Source organism: Scyliorhinus torazame, chromosome 3 (genome assembly GCF_047496885.1).
Source record: "Scyliorhinus torazame isolate Kashiwa2021f chromosome 3, sScyTor2.1, whole genome shotgun sequence".
Lineage (NCBI taxonomy): Eukaryota > Metazoa > Chordata > Chondrichthyes > Carcharhiniformes > Scyliorhinidae > Scyliorhinus > Scyliorhinus torazame.
This window is the reverse complement of record NC_092709.1, coordinates 130848419-130862565: the sequence shown is the minus strand read 5'-3', so window position 1 is coordinate 130862565 and position 14147 is coordinate 130848419. Positions and strand designations below refer to the sequence as shown.

The 14147-nt window shown below is 43.1% G+C and overlaps 1 protein-coding gene across 3 annotated transcripts in view; it reads left to right on the top strand.

Moving 5' to 3' along the window:
* cnot6l (CCR4-NOT transcription complex, subunit 6-like) overlaps positions 1 to 12460 on the top strand; it is a 187502-nt gene extending 175042 nt beyond the window's left edge. For all 3 annotated transcript variants that reach the window (XM_072496208.1, XM_072496209.1, XM_072496210.1), the window contains exon 12: positions 7621 to 12460. In XM_072496208.1, coding sequence (XP_072352309.1) covers positions 7621 to 7833 — 213 coding nt within the window. In that variant the 3' untranslated portion in view covers positions 7834 to 12460. The remainder of the gene's footprint in view (positions 1 to 7620) is intronic.
* The last annotated feature ends 1687 nt before the right edge of the window (positions 12461 to 14147 follow it).

Genomic DNA, 14147 nt, shown 5'->3' with positions numbered 1-14147 from the left:
CAATCCTTTTGAAAAAAGCCTTCGTGATCACCACCGGGAGGCACTGAAACACAAAGAGGAATCTCGGGAGGACCACCATTTTAACCACCTGCACCCTCCCTGCCAGTGACAGGGATACCATGTCCCATCTCTTGAAGTCCTCCTCCATCTGTTCCACCAACCGCGTTAAATTTAACCTATGCAATGTACCCCAATTCTTGGCTATCTGGATCCCCAAGTAGCGAAAGTCCCTTGTTACCTTCCTCAGAGGTAAGTCCTCTATTTCTCTGCTCTGCTCCCCCGGGTGCACCACAAATAACTCACTTTTCCCCATGTTCAGTTTATATCCTGAAAATTCTCCAAACTCCCCAAGTATCCGCATTATCTCTGGCATCCCCTCCGCCGGGTCCGCCACATACAACAACAAATCGTCCGCATACAGAGATACCCGGTGTTCTTCTCTTCCCCTGAGTACTCCCCTCCACTTCCTGGAACCCCTCAATGCTATTGCCAGGGGCTCAATCGCCAGTGCAAACAATAATGGGGACAGAGGACATCCCTGCCTCGTCCCTCTATGGAGCCGTAAATACGCAGACCCCCGTCCATTCGTGACCACGCTCGCCATCGGGGCCCTATACAGCAGCTGTACCCATCTAATATACTCATCTCCAAAGCCAAATCTCCTCAACACCTCCCACAAATAATCCCACTCCACTCTATCAAATGCTTTCTCGGCATCCATCGCCACCACTATCTCCGCTTCCCCCTCTGGTGGGGGCATCATCATTACCCCTAGCAGCCTCCGTATATTCGTATTCAGCTGTCTCCCCTTCACAAACCCAGTTTGCTCCTCATGGACCACCCCCGGGACACAATCCTCTATCCTCATTGCCATTACCTTGGCCAGAATCTTAGCGTCTACGTTCAGGAGGGAAATCGGCCTATAGGACCCGCATTGCAGCGGGTCTTTTTCCTTCTTTAGGAGAAGCGATATCGTTGCCTCTGACATAGTCGGGGGCAGCTGTCCCCTTTCCCTCGCCTCATTAAAGATTCTCATCAGTAGCGGGCGAGCAAGTCCACATATTTCCTATAAAATTCAACTGGGAATCCATCCGGTCCCGGGGCCTTCCCCGCCTGCATGCTCCTAATTCCTTTCACTACTTCCTCCATTTCGATCTGTGCTCCCAGTCCCACCCTCTCCTGCTCCTCCACCTTAGGAAATTCCAGCTGGTCCAGAAAACACATCATTCTCTCCTTCCCATCCGGGGGCTGAGCTTCATATAATCTTTCATAGAATGCCTTGAACACTCCATTCACGCTCTCCGCTCTCCGCTCCATCTCTCCCTCCTCATCCCTCACTCCCCCTATTTCCCTCGCTGCTCCCCTTTTCCTCAATTGGTGAGCCAGCAACCTGCTCGCCTTCTCCCCATATTCGTACTGTACACCCTGTGCCTTCCTCCACTGTGCCTCTGCAGTACCCGTTGTCAGCAAATCAAATTCTACGTGTAGCCTTTGCCTTTCCCTGTACAGTCCCTCCTCCGGTGCCTCCGCATATTGCCTGTCCACCCTCAGAAGTTCTTGCAGCAACCGCTCCCGTTCCCTACTCTCCTGCTTTCCTTTATGTGCCCTGATTGATATCAGCTCCCCTCTAACCACTGCCTTCAGCGCCTCCCAGACCACTCCCACCTGGACCTCCCCATTATCATTGAGTTCCAAGTACTTTTCAATACACCCCCTCACCCTTAGACACACGCCCTCATCCGCCATTAGTCCCATGTCCATTCTCCAGGGTGGACGCCGTTCTTTTTACTCCCCTATCTCCAAGTCCACCCAGTGTGGAGCGTGATACGAAATAGCTTTAGCCGTATACTCTGTCCCCCTCACCTTCGGGATCAACGCCCTTCCAAAAACAAAAAAGTCTATTCGCGAATAAACTTTGTGGACATAGGAGAAAAACGAAAACTCCTTACTCCTAGGTCTGCTAAATCTCCATGGGTCTCCTCCTCCCATCTGCTCCATAAAGTCTTTAAGCACCTTGGCTGCTGCCGGCCTCCTTCCAGTCCTGGACCTCGATCTGTCCAGCCCTGGTTCCAGCACAGTGTTAAAATCTCCACCCATTACCAGCTTCCCCACCTCTCGGTCCGGGATACGTCATAACATGCGCCTCATAAAGTTGGCATCATCCCAGTTCGGGGCATATACGTTCACTAAGACCACCGCCTCCCCCTGTAATTTGCCACTCACCATCACGTATCTGCCCCCACTATCCGCCACTATGGTCTTTGCCTCAAACATTACCCGCTTCCCCACTAGTATAGCCACCCCCCTGTTTTTCACATCTAGCCCCGAATGAAACACCTGCCCCACCCATCCTTTGCGTAGTCTAACCTGGTCTATCAGTTTCAAATGCATCTCCTGTAACAAAACCACATCTGCCTTAAGTTTCTTAAGGTGTGCGAGTACCCGTGCCCTCTTTATCGGCCCGTTCAGCCCTCTCACATTCCACGTGATCAGTCGGGTTGGGGGGCTCTTTACCCCCCCCTTGTCGATTAGCCATCCCCTTTTATCCAGCTCCTCACCCGGTTCCCACGCAGCTGTGTCCCCCCCCCCCCCAGGCGGTGCCCTCCCGCCCATCCCACCCCATACCAGCTCCCCCTTCTCCCCAGCAGCAGCAACCCAGTACATCCCCCTTCCCACCCCCCCCCCCCCGCCCCGCTAGATCTCCCACTAGCGTAGTTACGCCCCCCATGTTGCTCCCAGAAGTCAGCAAACTCTGGCCGACCTCGGCTTCCCCCCGTGACCTCGGCTCGCACCGTGCGACGCCCCCTCCTTCCTGCTTCCCTATTCCCGCCATAATTATCATAGACCGGGAACAAAGCCTGCCCTTTTGGCCCTGCCCCCAATGGCCAACGCCCCCAGCTCCTCCACCTCCCTTCCTCCCTCCCCCACAACCTGTGGAAGAGAGAAAAGTTACCGGGTCGCAGGATTAACAACATAAAAATCATCTCTCCCCCCTTTTTTCCCCCCTCTTTGCCCCCCCCCATATTCGCCCCACTACTTTGTCTCAAACGTTCTTTTTTAATAACCCGCTTATTCCAATTTCTCTTCAACAATAAATGTCCACGCCTCATCCGCCGTTTCAAAGTAGTCGGGCTTCCCTTGATATGTGACCCACAGTCTTGCCGGCTGCAGCATTCCAGATTTAATCTTTTTATGAAGCACCGCCTTGGCCCGATTAAAGCTCGCCCTCCTTCTCGCCACCTCCGCACTCCAGTCTTGATATACGCGGATCACCGCGTTCTCCCACCTACTGCTCCGAGTTTTCTTTGCCCATCTGAGGACCATCTCTCTGTCCTTAAAACGGAGGAATCTCACCACTATGGCTCTGGGAATTTCTCCTGCTCTCGGTCCTCGCGCCATCACTCGGTATGCTCCCTCCACCTCCAACGGACCCGTCGGGGCCTCCGCTCCCATTAACGAGTGCAGCATCGTGCTCACATATGCCCCGATGTCCGCCCCTTCTGCACCTTCAGGAAGACCAAGAATCCTTAAATTCTTCCTCCTCGCATTATTCTCCAGCACCTCCAGCCTTTCCACACATCGTTTATGGTGTGCCTCGTGCATCTCCGTCTTCACCACCAGGCCCTGTATATCGTCCTCGTTCTCGGCAGCCTTTGCCTTCACGACCCGAAGCTCCCGCTCCTGGGTCTTTTGCTCATCTTTTAGCCCTTCAATCGCCTGTAATATCGGGGCCAACAGCTCCTTCTTCATCTCCTTTTTAAGCTCTTCCACGCAGCGTTTCAAAAACTCGTTTTGTTCAGGGCCCCATATTAAACTGCCACCTTCCGACGCCATCTTGGTTTTTGCTTGCCTTCCTTGCCGCTGCTCTAAAGGATCCACCGCAATCCGGCCACTTTCCTCTCCTTTTTCCATCCGTATCCAGGGGGGATTCCCTTCTGGTTTACCGCACAGTGCTTTTAGCCGTTAAAATTGCCATTGGGGCTCTTATTAAGAGCCCAAAAGTCCGTTCCACCGGGAGCTGCCGAAACGTGCGACTTAGCTGGTCATCGCCGCACCCGGAAGTCCCATGGCTGCCACCTTGACTGCAGCTTGTATGTCGGTCTTTATCTCTTCCCTGAGCTCCTTGGAGAGGACCTTCCTCCATCTACCTACTGGTGAGGCGGAGCTCTGTGTGCAATTTGCTGGTCCCTCTTCTGGTGTGGTTGGCACTTGGTCGCCTCGTGTGTCCGCCATCTTGACCGCTTCTTTTTCCTGGCTTCTATGCTTTTTGTTTTCTTACAGCCTCTGGAGCTACTGATGCCCGGCATCTTCTCTTGTGCTGTTGTTAAGTAGGGTTTGGGGATACCTTTTTCCTCGTTTTAGCAGGCTATTTTGTGTACAAGAGTCTAATATTGGATTCTTGGGAGGAGAGCCATCCTGTCACTGGAAGTCCCATTCAGGAAATAATTAGTTGTAGGAAAATATGGTTAATTAGGAGGAGCCAGCATAGATTGCAAGAGGAGAAATCGACTTTAACCAAGTTGCTGGTGTTTTTGAGGAGGTAACGAAAGGGGCCGTTGAGGGTGGTGTGGTGGATTTGGACTTTCAGAAGGCATTTGATACAGACCTGTGAGAAATGTTACAGCGCATAGAATAAAAAGGTTAGTAATAATGTGGGTACAAAATTGAATGAATAATAGGAAGCAGAGAGTAATGGTCAATGGATATTTTGGTGGGTTGGAGGAAGTTTTGTATTTGTGTTTCCAAAGCATTGGTATTGGGATCCTTGCTTTTATGATATATACTAATGATCTGGATGTGCAAGAGACAGTTTCAAAGTTTGTATTTACAGTTTACAAGTTTTGTGAGGAGGACAGTGTAGAACTTCAGTAGGCTATAGACAAGTTGGTGGAGTTGGCAGATGAAGCTCCATGCAGAGAAGTGTGAGACGATGCATTTTGGTAAAAAGAACATGGGGAGACAATATAAAATATGGGGTAAAATTCTAAAAGGAGGCAGGAGCAGAGGGACATGGGTACATAGATCATTGCAGGTGGTGAAAGCATTTAATAAAGCTTGTCGTATTTTGGCTTTTATTAATTGCTGCATAGATTAAAAGTACAAGAGATTATGTTGAATTTATGTAAGACACTAGTTCGACTCAGATTGAATATTCAGTTTTGGGTGCCACGCTATAGGAAGGATGTGAGCGTGCACGAAGATGTTTATAAGAATGGTTCCAGGGATGAGAAATTTCAGAATGAGGATAGATTGGATTGGAGAGGTTGGGTCTGTCGTCCTGGAGAGAAGGCGGAGAAGAGATTTGTTAGATGTGTTCAAAACAATGAGCGAGCTGGACAGAATAGGTAGAGAGAAATGAGGGGGCTGGACAGAGTAGGTAGAGAGAAATGAGGGCGCTGGACAGAGTAGGTAGGGAGAAATGAGGGGGCTGGAATGAGTAGGTAGGGAGAAATGAGGGGGCTGGACAGAGTAGGTAGGGAGAAATGAGGGAGATGGACAGAGTAGGTAGGGAGAAACTGTTCTGCTTATAAAAGGAGCAAGAAGCAGAGGGCACAGATTTAAGGTGGGTTGCAAAAGAGGTAAATGTGATGTGCGAAATAACTTTTTCCCGCAACAGTTTTGGTCCCCAGGAAGGAAGGATATACTTGTCAAAGAAAGAGTGCAGCAGCGGTTCATCAGACCTGGCGTAGTGGGGTTGCCCGATGAGAGAAGGTCGACAAGACTGGGCCTATATTATCTGGAGTGTAGAATAATGAGAAGTGATCTCACTGAAACTTTTACAGAATTCTTAAAGGGTTAGATATGGTAGATAAGGAAGGCTGTTCCCCTGGCTGGGTGTTTGAGTACCATGGGACACCATCTCAGATTGAGGAAAAAACCATTTATGACTGAGTTAAGGAAGAATTTCTTCTCTGGGGTACAGAATGCCAAAGATTCTCCATCCTCTGACTGGACTGTGAAAGTTCAATCATTGAGCATGTTCAATGCAGATCAATACATTTCTAAATACTAATGACATCAAGGAATACGAGGAAAGTGGCATTGAGCTAGATGATCTCGACTATGATTTAGTTGAGTGGCAGAGCAGTCGAGGGGCTGAATGACCTACTCCTCCAATGTTTCTATTTGAATTGGACTTTCAGGTGAGGTGGTTTTTAAAAACCTTTTACTGCTGCAGTGTTAGTGGAATCATTGTGCACTGTGTTGGACGAGTTGACTCATTTTGTTTGAGTCACATTGGAACCTTGATGGACTGTTGGAAAAGGTTGAGTGGATTCTGAAGCTTTCTAAGCAGAAAACATACTCATTCTTGGTGGGCTATCATTGCAGACCCTCTTTTATGGCTGGAGGACAACCAGGAGCATAGGCAGCAGAGAGCAAAAGCTGTGTCCAACAGGAGAAGGAATGTTCTGAAGGCCATATCCAGCTACGGCATTCCAAGAGCACCTTTACTTCTACCTCAGCCAGGGGCAGTGCCTGAGCTAGTTATGATTCAACAAGGAGGTGGTCACTGAATTGAACCACCACCTCCAACCAGACCTGCAGTCACAGGGCAGGCTGAGTATGGCTCTGCCAGTGGCTGTCAAGGTGATTGAAGCCCTCTGGATCCTACGAGGCTGGAGCTTTGGCAGCAGATCTGTTTGCCAGACATTGCTGCATTAGAGAAGGATGCCACCATCTGGTGTTGATAAACAGAAGTAATAAACCCAAGTAGTGGGCAGTGGAATTTATCCAACAATGGTAGCACAGGGCTAAATCGCTGGCTTTGAAAGCAGACCAAGGCAGGCCACCAGCATGGTTCAATTCCCATACCAGCCTTCCCGAACAGGCGCCGGAATGTGGCGACTAGGGGCTTTTCACGGTAACTTTGTTTGAAGCCTACTTGTGACAATAAGCGATTTTCATTTTTCATTTTTTCAAATGGTGAAATTGCGAGCGAATGCTGTAGTACTACATGGGTTAAAATTCAAGTTAATCTAACATGCCAACTTTATGATCTCAGCTCTGTCCTTGGATCCTTAAAAGTATTACGTTACATAGAGGGCGAAACATGCATATTCAAAGGCCAGAACATTTATTTAGAAGATTTATGTATGTGTCCTGGTAGCTGGCTGATGGGAGGTTACCAACCTGCCCCATTTCCTTGAGCTGTCTTCCAATTTTCCCTGTGAACATAATGGCAACCATTATTACTGTGCTAAGATCTCAAACCTGTAGATAAACCATGCTCATGTTAATCAGAGCTTCAACATTAAATAAAAATAGAAAATGGTGGAAATACTCCGCTTTTTTAGGCTTGCAAAGCTGAACAATCAGTGTTAAGGTGTGAAGTATGGCCTGTAAAAGCATTTTGGTTCTCTTTTTTAAAAAAGTGTTCTGTTTCTCGTATTACTCTTTATTTCACTGCAATGCCAGTAAGACTGGAGCAAACAAAAACTTGCTTTGAAAGGTTTATCACTCCATTTCTGATCATCGAACTGAATCATTAACTGTTTCTTCCCACCGATGCTGCCTGACCTGAGTATTTCTTTCATAAGTTTTTATTTCCGATTTCTAGCTTGTGCAGTGTTTTGTTGTTGCTTTATTGATAATCTGGTCTCCCTTTGTTTTGTATCTCAGGGTGTTATCGACTACATTTTCTATTCCAAGACTCTGATGAACGTGTTGGGTGTTCTTGGCCCTTTGGATCCTCAGTGGCTTGCAGAAAATTCTATCACTGGATGCCCGCACCCTCATATCCCTTCTGACCACTTCTCACTGTTGATACAGCTTGAACTTCAGCTTTCCTTGCCACCATTGATGAATGGTGTGCACTTACCCAGCAGGAGGTAGTGAATCCCTTTCCTGGAGGCACTACCTGCTTTTATGGACATGTACAGTTGTAAAATCAAAGTATGAAGGAGTGAAGTATGGCCTGTAAAACTTTATTTGTTCTCTTGTTCTCTTTTTTTAAAACTGTATGTGTTCTGTATGTTTCTAGTATTACTGTTTATTTCACTGTATTGCCACTAAGGTTCTAGCAAACAAAAGGTTACTTAAAAAAGGTTTATTACCCAGATCTTAGGAGATGCAGGAGATCTCATTCTTTGCAACTCTGAAAGCATTTTATCACAGCATTGTGTTAAGTGTCTGTGTTTTCCTGTTGGATTATTTACATAATCTGGCATTGAAACTGCAGCATTACATACTTTTGCAATATGGTGCCATTGATTGCTCCTCCAAAGACCAACAGGCAGAACACTGTTCTGAGCTTTTCCCTACCCTAGTTGCCTTGGATCTATTTATACAACATTATTGAAATTGTGTTGGCTCATTTCACAAGTTTGAGTGAGAAATTGTTATCTTTCTATCAGTTATCCATGTTTTCCTTGTCTGTCTCGTCATATGTTCTGGTTCACTCCAATTCTTTGGCCAAAGTTGAAAAGAAAAGCCCCAATCAGCACTCCCCTCATCTCTGAGAGATTCTACTTAGCTGTGACAGGGTCAGAATGAGAGTACAAAGATAATTGAAGCCAAAAGCGAGAGTGGGTGGCGGAGGTGGGATGTTGGTTCTGTCCAGTTGTGATTTTGGTTTGACATTCTGCCTTTTTTGTTTGGAACAAGGTTCATATTCGGTTTCGCTAAAGAAGATGCCCATTGCTCGTTGATTTGTAGAGCAAGACAGACAGACGAAAGATTCCGATTTTCCAAACTGATTATCGAACATATTGCAGCTAATGTAAATGAATTGTAGAATTTAAAAGTTATCCCATTGCCTTAGATAGTGTTTTTTTTTTTTAAAACTCCTCTGTGGATTGTTTGTCTTCTCAGTTGAACTGGAATAATTAGCTCCTTCCAGGGAAGCAAGATGATCATGGGATAGCTCTGTGCTACTCCATCATCAGCCAGCAAGAAGTACAATTCAATGTTGGTTCATCGGTCAAGACCAAATTTTCCTTTCCGCAGTGAAATAAACATGCAGCGAGCAGTGATTGAGGTGCATCCTAAATAATTTGGGCATAAAGTCAGGTAAAGCACCCAAAATATTACTGTGTACTAAACAAACACCATCTAATGGTCATAAATTTTCATGTTTTGTATTCCAAAAACCTACTGCACTTTATAAAGAAATGGGGTTTTCATTGACGCAATATATAGCGCATCAGTCTGACGTGACCCCCAACTATCATCCCCTCCCCCCACAAAAAACTGCATTTTTAAGAGCTCACTTGCAGGTTTAACCCTTTTGTTTGAATCAGCATGATAACATATCTCCTGATGTGTAAAAATCTGTTTTTAGTTTAACATATGCTAGTATTACATCAGATAAAGTTTACAAGCAGACAAGACCTAGTTATAGAATTTCCTAATAACCTCCTTTTGGTATCTATATGACTGGATTCATGACTTCACGATTGTCTGTGTCTGAAATCTGAAGTTTTTAAGTCAGCACTTTAATTCTATGGCCAATAACTCTTTGAAAGGATGTCATGTTTTTAAGAGCATGAATTATAGAACAAGATAAAGTTAATGAGAATGAAAGAGACTGGAGGCACCGAGTAAATTCTAAAACTTTGTTTTGATTTCTCTTAGGGTGAAAGAATTTGAACTTTTTAGACCCTTTTTAAATCCCAAGGCTTCATGCGCTTAACATTTTTGTGATGACCCTGCTTCTTAAAACTATTCCTCTGTGCATTTTTAAATATCCTCTAAGCAATATTAACTTCCCATACTTCACTCCCAGTATTTTGTCGGATCAGTTTGTATAAAATGGAATTTAAAATTTACCTGTATTGGTTGTATATGAACTACAGAGGAGCCCATTTACTGGATATTTCACATTCTTTTTTTTATAATTGAAGAGGGAAATAGTTTTTGGGAAAGCTTACTGTTAAAAGCTGCAAATTCTGTCTGCTTTCAGTATAAAATAAATCGAGACACTCTGTTGCAAGAGGATGTTCATCAGGTTTTCTTTGCTTCTGTATGCATTTTTCCAGAGTTCCAATAACTATGTACTTTAATAATATATATAATTGAGGGAAAGAACATTTTAAGAAAAACAGTGAAATGGAAATGACAGGAAATTTGTTGTGTGTGTTTATTCTAATTGTTCGGGCAAAAAATAAAGAGAGCACAGTCGGATTCATTTATGTTTCTGTTATGTTTTTGTCCCTCGTTTCATAATAACATGCCTCATTCAATTTGCTCAAGCAGCTGCACTGCCCAAGCAAGCAGAGAAAACCTGACAGGCCTTCTCCAGGCAACTTTTAAAATTCTATACAATAAATCTGTTAAGATTGATTTGTGAGATTTTATGTAAAAAAAAAACCCACATAAAAACAACTTAAAAACAGTTTTGTACAAACTCTGGAATGTGTTAAAACTTTGGTGTAAGGAGTGTGGAACATTGGAAACCACACAATAAGTCAGGTATGGCACAATGATTTCTGAGACCAGCTTTATTTCCATCTCATTCCCAGCACGGCTTGTTTTTTGTTTTTGTGTAATGCAGGAGTGCTATCTTTGGGGACAAAGCCTTCGTTTGCGTAAAGCTTTTTGTCACTTGGCTATTGTGCATTTTAGTGTGGAGGAGTTCCCTTCCTTGTTCAGTACCCTTCACTCCCTTAACAAATGTATTTAGTAGCTCTCAATGGATTGAAAAACTGAATTCCAGTCTTTCAAGGTTTCATATCACTCAGTACTAAAGCATATATATTGGATAATGTTGTTTTAAATTAAGTACGGGTCTCATGACTTAAGACAGTCACAAAAAGCAGGTTTTTGTAGTAGTAGTTATATATTTCTATGTATTGTATATGGCAGAGCCTGATATGCATTATGCTGCAGATAACCAAAAGAGTGCTTATTTGAAACCATATGGCATAATCAAAATACACCATATAATCAGCTTTGAATTCATAGGTGCTTCTGGAGTTCAATAAAAGAGCACTCTTGAATTGACTTAAATAAATGGTGGGTTTTCCAGGCTATTTCTCAGAGACAAAATACTGCTGGCATTTTAAAATTTGATCAGATTCCAAGAACTGGTGACATGTGTTGCACTTTTGTTGGTTTGATTTCGACAAACAACTTGATTTATTTTGATTTGCTGCCTTGTTAATTGCTAATTGAATCAGTTAAAAGTGTTGTTGGTTTTGTTGGTTGATTGTAGCCCCCCCCCCCCCCCCAATGGCAGTAGGGAAGAAAACCAGTTCTGATCATGGAAGACAAAGGGGTTCATAATGTTTGTATGTTGTACATCAGCTGTTTATGCTGTATTACAAGTTTCATGTTAAAGTAGTAAAAGGTCCGAAGTGTTGGTAAAATGATTCAAGTTAATAGAAGTTTTACCCTGCAGACAACTGAAGAAAAATGCTTGCTGACAGTTTTTTAAAAAATTCTGCAGTTAGACTATTCTAGAAAGTGGAGAGACAATTAAATTAAAATTTTGAACAAATTCCAAATAAGTTTTTAAAAATAGTTGGTACAGATGTTGGGAAGAGGGTAGTGGGATTTTAGAATGAGCTGTAGTTAAATATTAGTTACATAACTTGGGGATTCTGTGCGTGTTTTTAGATGTTGCGTTGTTCATTTGCAACACCAAAAATGAGTGATATGACTCTTTTTGAGACCTATGGTGCTTCTGTCTGCAAAACGTTGCCTGTATTGTATTAAAGATTATAGTTTATAAATGTGGTAGCAGTGATTTAGTTTTTTTAAAAACATGAATCAGACATTTTCAGCATTTGACCACCTTTATTTTTTTAAACATCCTTTTTAAAAAATATATATATAGTTTTTGCTATTAGAAAATGATCATGGTGGTTAATAGGAAATGAAAGTGGACTGTGTTGCATCTCCCAGTGTCTGTATAAAATCATTGGTCACTGGACAGCATTCATTTTTCCTGAACTCTGAGCAGTTGGATTTTGCTTTTCTCTCTCCACTCAATTTCCTCCCCCACCTCCTGCTAACAATATTATTTTTTAATATTAATTCTTCCTGAACTCGCTCCATGGGTTTAAAAATGTACTAGATTAGTAAGAGTAAATTGCCGCTTGCTGTTGTGGTAGGTGGGGTTTTACTTGCACTAAGTAGGAGGACATCCTTGGATTTTCACCAACTGCATTTTTTTCCTTTAAAACGTTACAAAAACTCTTAATTTACACAAGTTAGTTAAGTATTTTGCATTATCCAATCTGCTCTAGATTTGTATTTCAGTTACTTTACTACAATGGAAATATACCAGCTAAGCCAGTAACTGTACTCACAGTCTGTCTTTAAAGTTGTGGCAGCTCAGACAGGGATGCTTGACTTATACTACTATGTCAAAGATTTAAAAAGATAAAAGTATTTTTCCATATGGAGTTTGGGTACTGCTCTCAATGTATGGGGCTAAATTCTGTCTGCTTGTTCCCTTGCACCTGTGTATTTTTTTCTTTCCTTTGACTGTAGGCAATAAATACTCATTTGAAAATTATTCTCTTGTGTTTAATGAGTTGAAGCTGCATGGGAGAGCACCATTGTGGGTTCTGCCTGCATCCCGTTTAGCATGGTGGCTGTGTGACTGGACTACTGATCCATAAATCTGGACTAATGATCGGAAGAAATGAGTTCAAAAATCACCATGGCAGCTAGGGAATTTAAATTTAATTAAAGAAGTCTGAAATAAAAAGCTAGCCTCAGTAATGATGATCATGAAATTACTGGATCATCATAAACCACCTGCTTCACTAATGTCCTTGTGTGAAAGGAAATCTGTCTGTGTAGCTGGTCTGGCCTCCAATGTGTAGTCAGACACACATCAGTGGGATTGACTGTTAATTGCCTTCTGAAATAACTGCAATTTGTTCAAAGTTGTGGACATTGGTGGTAAATATTGTCTGGCAGACATGAGTACTCGTTTCAGGAATTGTATTCGGGTGGGGATGCGTATTAGAAAGTGGAGCGTCTCCGGGAGCAGCAGCGGAACATTACTATTTCTAATTTATGTTCACTGATTCGGAAGCCAACACCAATTGGTCAAATATGCACATAATGTTTAAATAGGAGGGTGGGCGGGCTGACTCAGCTCACAAATGTCAGATTTGGCAACATATGCAAGTCGAAAGATCAGTGGTAGATGAGAATTAAGCAGAAATCTACACCATTGCATATAAAACAGGAAATGGGGAAAAGAACATACTCCGTGAGTGGTTTTGAAATAACATGGAATAAAGTTGTGGCACCCAAGTTTTCAGTCAATCTGCATGTTCAATCAATGCAGGCTAGCAATCGGCAAAACTAATAGAATGTTGAGTTATCTAGCCAATTTAGGTAAATAAAAATCAGAAACCATGATCTAATTGTCTAATGCTCTGGTCAAAATGTCTAACAGAATAACTGGGAAAGGGGACAATCAAAAATTCACCATGTTTTTATAACCCGCTCTAGAAATGCCAAGAGCGAATAGTTCCAGCTTTTACCAAACTGAGCTTGTGGTATCTGTAGAAGTCAACTATTTCCTAATACACCTGATATGTAAAAGATAGCTATTTAGAATAAATATTAAGCCCCAGTTTTCCCGATTTTTAAATTAAGGATTTCAACACACTCATAACCTCAGGTCATCTCAGAACATACAGCTTGCAAAACAGCATAACCCAGCATAATTCACTTTACTAAGTTCCATTATTCTAGCAAGCCAGTACAACATAAAAACAACAGAAACGCAAAAGAACCTGATACATGCAAAAACAATAGAGATTAAAACAAACACTAACTGAACTAATGAATACATTTTTCAAGACAGTGTCCAAGGACAGGGCAGGCTCCATAGCAACGACACAGTAACATGAAGGCTCTCTTGTTATAACAGCTAAGTCAGCAAAAGACCAGTTCAAGCTGGTCGCGATAACAGCATAATATCGCATTCCTTAACATACACAAGTATGTAGACACTAAACAATTAAAAGTAATGTTGCACATTCAAAATTGACAGCTAACCGTCAAATCAAACTCATTTGATTCTAACCCAAACCAATTAGGATGACTTAGAGGTGTAGATAGATGGCTAAAGACTGATATGATTTTGTATAACCGTGAGGGTCCGTACGGCCATCTTTATTCCGGATCAATCTATACTTTGATCTAAACTATTCTCTATCTCTATACTTTCACTTTTCCAC